Source organism: Ornithodoros turicata, chromosome 5, assembly GCF_037126465.1.
Source record: "Ornithodoros turicata isolate Travis chromosome 5, ASM3712646v1, whole genome shotgun sequence".
Lineage (NCBI taxonomy): Eukaryota > Metazoa > Arthropoda > Arachnida > Ixodida > Argasidae > Ornithodoros > Ornithodoros turicata.
In genome coordinates, this window is record NC_088205.1 from 59,698,654 (window position 1) to 59,704,653 (window position 6,000).

The 6,000-nt window shown below is 50.4% G+C and overlaps 1 protein-coding gene across 2 annotated transcripts in view; it reads right to left on the reverse strand.

The window, feature by feature from the left end:
* The window catches only part of LOC135396096 (putative ferric-chelate reductase 1 homolog), a 60,791-nt gene extending 55,252 nt beyond the window's left edge, over window positions 1–5,539 (reverse strand). For both annotated transcript variants that reach the window (XM_064627138.1, XM_064627137.1), the window contains exons 1-2: window positions 5,447–5,539; window positions 4,655–4,829 (exon numbers count right to left, since the gene is read on the reverse strand). In XM_064627138.1, coding sequence (XP_064483208.1) covers window positions 4,655–4,829; window positions 5,447–5,452 — 181 coding nt within the window. In that variant the 5' untranslated portion in view covers window positions 5,453–5,539. The remainder of the gene's footprint in view (window positions 1–4,654; window positions 4,830–5,446) is intronic.
* Between the last annotated feature and the right edge of the window lie 461 nt (window positions 5,540–6,000).

Here is a 6,000-nt window from a genome sequence, read left to right on the forward strand (position 1 = left end):
TTGCTATCATTTGAAACCGTTCTGAGCGTTTGCGTTCGTAACAGTGTTGTAATCGCTGAATGTAGATTGTGGAGCAAGCAGATGTGCTCACACTTTTTGCGGGATGTCACACATGCATTGGAAGTGCTCGGAGCCCGTGAAGAACAGAATGCTTTAGAATACTTTTGCGTTTTTATAAGAGGCATATTTGTCCACGGTGATCATATCGAAGCATATTTACACACACAGAATAAAAACAACTTGACAGCGAAGAAGACAGGGTAACGAAGGTAAGAAGGTAACGTAAGTTATGCAGAGCCTTCCGGGTGGACGAGAGTGCTCGTGTCATGAACTGCTTTATAGGCTGTTGTTGGAGCCACTTTCGTTAATGTTACTTTTGATGGCAGGTTCTTGTCAGATTTTCTTGATAGACTCTTCTCATGTTACATGCTAACCTGCTGCAATCCTGGCAGTTAGCCCTGGATGTTCCTGGCAAGGCCACACCGAAAGCGGCCTCCAATTTGCGGCCTGTCTTTCTGCCCATTTATTCACGTATTTCGGAGTGTTTCCGCTGTGCATATGTCTCCGCCGACTTCCTTCTTGGCTTAAGCGGTGTGACGTTAATGGCTTCAGATGATATACATAGTATACGTAAACTCTGATTTCTTCGACCACGTCCGGCTGGTGCACATACGGCTCACCGTGTGCGCTTCCTTCAAATGTGGGCGACATTGCTGCGTGCTGTGATTCAGCCACCTTTGCTGTATGAGGCGGTAGACAGCGCAAAACACACGGTCAGCGCTGTACAACAAAGAGGCCATTGAGGTAGGTGTGATGCTAGGACGACACACTACAGTAATGCAGATATCTTCACACACTCCTAAGGCATAAGGCATAAGGTATAAGGCATAGAAATCTTAAGGAGTATGCTAGAAGGAAACCTTCGAAACTGGGACGTACGGGCGAGGGGAGCGCCATATTGAATCAACTACTGTTGCCGCGGCGCATGCAAACAAAGGAATCCAATAAGCATACAGCAAACATAACGCCAAAAATGTTTTTGGAACAGTAACATACCGCCAGAACCCATGAAACCGTAAGATATATGAAAACACATACACACACACGAAGGAACAGACACGACACGGACGCCGCATGGGGACGCCATCTCCGCCGCTGCCGCTGACTCAACCAGCCTTGACTACAAGCCTGGATAGGGGAGGGACACTGACAAAATATGTAGCCGATGGAAGCAGAGGAGCAACCGAGCACGTCTTGCAACAGTTTTTGAAACTGTGGCTGCTTTCACGGGCTGGAAATACACGGCGTTTCCTCGCTGATTCAATATGGCTGCCTCCGAGCGCATACATTGAGAGAGGGAAGAGCCCCGTTCAAGTTCTTTGCTCTCCTCCGATCCCCCCCCCCCCCGGCTTTCCTTCTAGCCTCTCTCCGTAAGATTCTGTTGGATCTGCAATGACAGACGGCCGAACAGTGCGGGTGCCACAGGTTTACTGAGAATGAGAAAACGTGGGCGGGTGCGCATGCATAGATGCGCACGTACCAGAAATGATGTCGTTGTCGTTTGTTACCCAACACCCCCTCTCGACGACTAGCCATCAACGAGGCCTAAACGGCCCCTGAGGTTCTGCAGTCTTGCTCGCGGCAGTGGCTTCGTAAAAATGTCTGCGACCATCTCGCTAGTTTGGCAGTACTGGAGGTCGATGACTCTCTGGTGAACTAGGTCGCGCAGATGATGATGACGTACGTCAATGTGCGTCGTCCTCGCGCTAATGCCTTCGTTAACCGACACCTTGATGCAACCCTGGTTGTCTTCGAGCAAACACGTCGGCTCGTCCATGCTGTGGCCGAAGTCGGTGAGCAACTGTCGCAGCCACAGCACTTCCTGTGAGGCATGCGCCGCTGAGACGTATTCAGCCTCTGTTGATGAAAGCGCCACGGACGTCTGCTTCCTGCTGGACCACGAAACAGGGCTTCCTCCTAGACTAATGAAGTAGCCGCTTGTTGACTTACGGTCCTTGACGTCACCTGCCCAGTCTGCGTCTGCGTAGCATACCAATCTTGCACCTCCCTCCCCAGACAGTTGCAGCTTGCAATTCAACGTGTACTTGAGGTACCGAAATACCTTCTTAACGGCGGTCCAGTCGCGCTGGCGGGGCTTACTGACATGTCGGCACAGGTACCCCATTGCACACGCTATGTCCGGGCGGGTTGTCGTGCTCAGGTACAAGAGCTCTCCAACTGCTTGACGATAGATCTTGTTGCTCTATGGAATTCTGATTCGCCAACTTTGCAATAAAGAATGCCATTCCCAACGCCCTCCGAAGAGACATGTTGCCCATTTGCGACGGTAATGGTTTCCGTCTTCTCCACGTAGCTCTTCGTGAAAAATTGCCGGTCCTTGCACATATGGCTTGTGGCGCCGGAGTCAATGTACCAGTCTCCAGGAGAACAACTGGTAGCAAAGGCCATATGGGGAGAGGATGACCTGCTTGATACGGCTGTCCGCGCCTGCTGCTTAGTACGTGTTCTGCGAGAGCCTTTCCGTTGTGCTTTCCAGTCCGGACAATCTCGTTTGAAGTGGCCAAACTTTTTGCACCAGAAGCATTCCGTCGCGGCTGCCGTGGCTAAACTCTTCGCGCTGTTCTGGGCCTTTGATCGAAGCGCTGATTCTGAGTCGCCCGTAGTGGCAGCAGACCCTTGCTTCCTGTTATATTCATCGACCAGCTTCCCTTTGACGTAATCCAGCGTGAGATCTCCGTCCGAACGAGCATCAAGAGCGGTCACCAGAGCTTCATAACTGTCAGGAAGCCCACTAAGCAGAAGAGCAGCAACCTGGAAGTCGGTAGTCTCTTCTCCAATGCCGCGCAAGCGCTCCACCAATTCCAGAACACGCCGTATGTAGCCCTGCATGTCCTCGTCCCAGTCCATCTTCGATTGGTACAACCTCCTCAAAAGGTACAACTTATTGCTCAGGTTAGCCCTCTCATGTACCTTGCGAAGTTCCTCACACATCATCTTGGACGACGAGCATTTGCAGACGTGTATTATTTGACTGTCGTCAATGCTTAAGCAAATGGTGCTCTGCGCCTTCCGGTCACCGGCAATCCAGGCAACTGTTGGTCTCTCCGGGGCTTCATCTTCTAGGAAAGTCCAAGTTTCCTCCCTTATTAGCAGCATCTTCATCCTGAATTTCCACGCCTGGTAATTACCGTCCGTCAGCTTCGCGACCGAAAACTTGCTTGCTTCTCCCATCTCCTTGCTGTCCCGAAACCAATTCGAGCACTGTGTAGAGACGAAGCTAGTTCCAGCGGTTGACCCTGTAGCAGCTTCCTTCCTGTGCAGCGCAGATGTCAGTTCCGTGACTCTGGGCCCATAACCTATTGGATCTGCAATGACAGACGGCCGAACAGTGCGGGTGCAACAGGTTTACTGAGAATGAGAAAACGTGGGCGGGTGCGCATGCATAGATGCGCACGTACCAGAAATGATGTCGTTGTCTTTTGTTCCCCAACAGATCCCTACGGTATAAGGGTACCCCCTGCAGGTCTGTAGTCGAGGATGATGCGAAACTCTGCGCAAGGTGTCTTCCGGGAGTTAATCCGATTAGGACCTTCCCATGGCCGCAGAATGTCGAACCGAAGAACATATTGGACAGCGGCCCCAGTCGGGCTGCTCCGGCAAGGTTCACAAAAGGCACCATAAATTAGCCTTGAGTATGTGCTTAAGACACTACACAGCAACACTTTTCTCAGTGATTTCCGCCGTCCCAGGTCATGAGGCCGCAGGAAGGGAAATGTTTGAAAGAATACTCGAAGTCATTGCGTCTCTCCTGCCATATGTACATTAATAATGTGTACAGTAAATATGCTTGTTTAGAATAACTCTGAACATATATACCTCTTACAAAGATGTAAAAGCGTTCTGTTCTTCACGGGCTCCGAGCACTTCCAATGCATGTGTGACATCCCGCAAAAAGTGCGAGCACATCTGGTTGCTTCACAATCTAGATTCCGCGATTACAATACTGTTATGAACATAAGCGCTCAGAACGGCTTCGAATTATAGTAATTACTTTTCATGTGAAGACAGAAGTTGAAAGTCTCGTTGGAAAATTCAGTTTTGCAAGACGCGGCATACGGTGCCACCACTTGATTGCACTCAGCGTATAGGGCCGGCACAAAATTCACAGTGCGCCTACCGATCAAGTCCGAATTCTGATTTTTCTTCTGTGTATAGTCTAAGGGACTCCCTACGACATATAAAAATTTCGAGGCATGTTTTTGGTGGGGTTTTTCAGATACAGGCTTCCGCAATTCGTACTGTGACAACTCTCTCCAGTCTCCCCTATACCGAAGCACCGGTTCGGACTGACGCGCGTTTTATCTATCTTCTTTCCTATATAAATGAGAGAGGAGCCCCTTGAGTTCGCGGACCACGGAGATGACGAAACGACACAAGTGTTCTGGATGTCCGTCACGCTCAAGGAAATGCTCTCCCTCTACAGTACCGAAGCTCGCTTGCATCCCTTTTAATTTCTCCGCACCCTACTTCTACAGTGCATTCTGCATTTATGGCAGTTGGCAGGCATTTTTGGTGCACTGTAAGTGCCTATTTCTTCAGCTAGTTTTCGCACAAGAGCTCAGAAATCACCTACCCGAAAATGTGCTTCCAGAGCTTGTCCCTTTCACCTTGTAGGAGTGAGCCCCAGACTGGGGAGCGACACCATGATTCGGAAGCATATCAGCGCAAGCCGTATCGGGGGCCCCGCTGCTGAGGCATTGGACACGCTCGGCAACGCTCAACACAACCATGATCAAAGAAGCGAACGTCTGCAAAAAAGGGGAGCACACCAAGGATGCACTATGCTTGAGACAAGCAAAGACCAGTATAAGCAGCCGGGTTGGGGGAGGGCTGTCTATGACTTAGCATGGACCACCCCATGAGTAGAGAGGCGGGTCTAGGGCTAGCCTATATGGGCTGGCCTTATGTATGGAAATTCCTAGGAACTGTGAAGAGTCGAAACGAGGGATTGCGAAGCCCAAAAATTGGCCTTCTAAAGTAGACACGTTCTATACTACTACTACTGTTGGGCAGAAGACGTGACTTCGTACACTGGCCAGTGAAGTGACGATCGCGTTCCATTTACATGAAAGTGCGCGGTTGGTGGAACATGCTCCCCTGGCTACGCCAGACGCTTGCAGCGCCCACTTAAATGGTGCCCACTGCAAGCGTTAACCGCGAGGCTAACAGTGGGACTCATGAATAATAATTGGCTTCGCAATATTGCCTGCGTTACATTACACTACTTTGAAGGGGAAGCTCGGCACTGCCCAATGAAAGAGGCCTTTCTCATGCAGTGCCGGGAAGTACGCCACTATACACAAGCAGAGACGACATATATTTCTATCGTGGTAAGCAAAGAAACTAACGAATTTGTGTGACATACGTTCATGATTGCTCCCAAGTACTTCACTGCTTTGCAAAAATGTAACGCTTTATCTGTCTTCCTTCCGAAGCGTGAACAGCCTTTAGAGCCAGGTGCGCGTGAGAGACCACGAGATAATATAACAAGGGAGTCACGTGCATAACATGTATATCATTGTTCGGTAGTCCATAAAAATACCAATATATCGGCATTTATACATCTTGGCGTGTTCAGGAAACTACCCATGCGGGCAAACAACAACAGCCGTTGATCAGGTTCTCCGTAACGGCGCTAGCTATATGGTCTGGAGAAGACAGCGGCATCGGCCGGGGAGGCGGTCAAACCCACTCAACCGTCGAAAGATAGTGGTCGACATCTACTGTGTTTGCCTGCGATACATAACGTCGTGCTAGCCATAAGTGTATAGCCTACGGGCGGGGGGGGGGAGAAGCGGGACTCGTGCCCCCCTACGGCCCGTCTGTCCGGGACAGCTCTACCCCCTTAACCTTGCTGCCTTTACATGAGCTCACATGTAACGGGATCTGACAACCTGGGTGGGACAGGGGGTGCTGCGG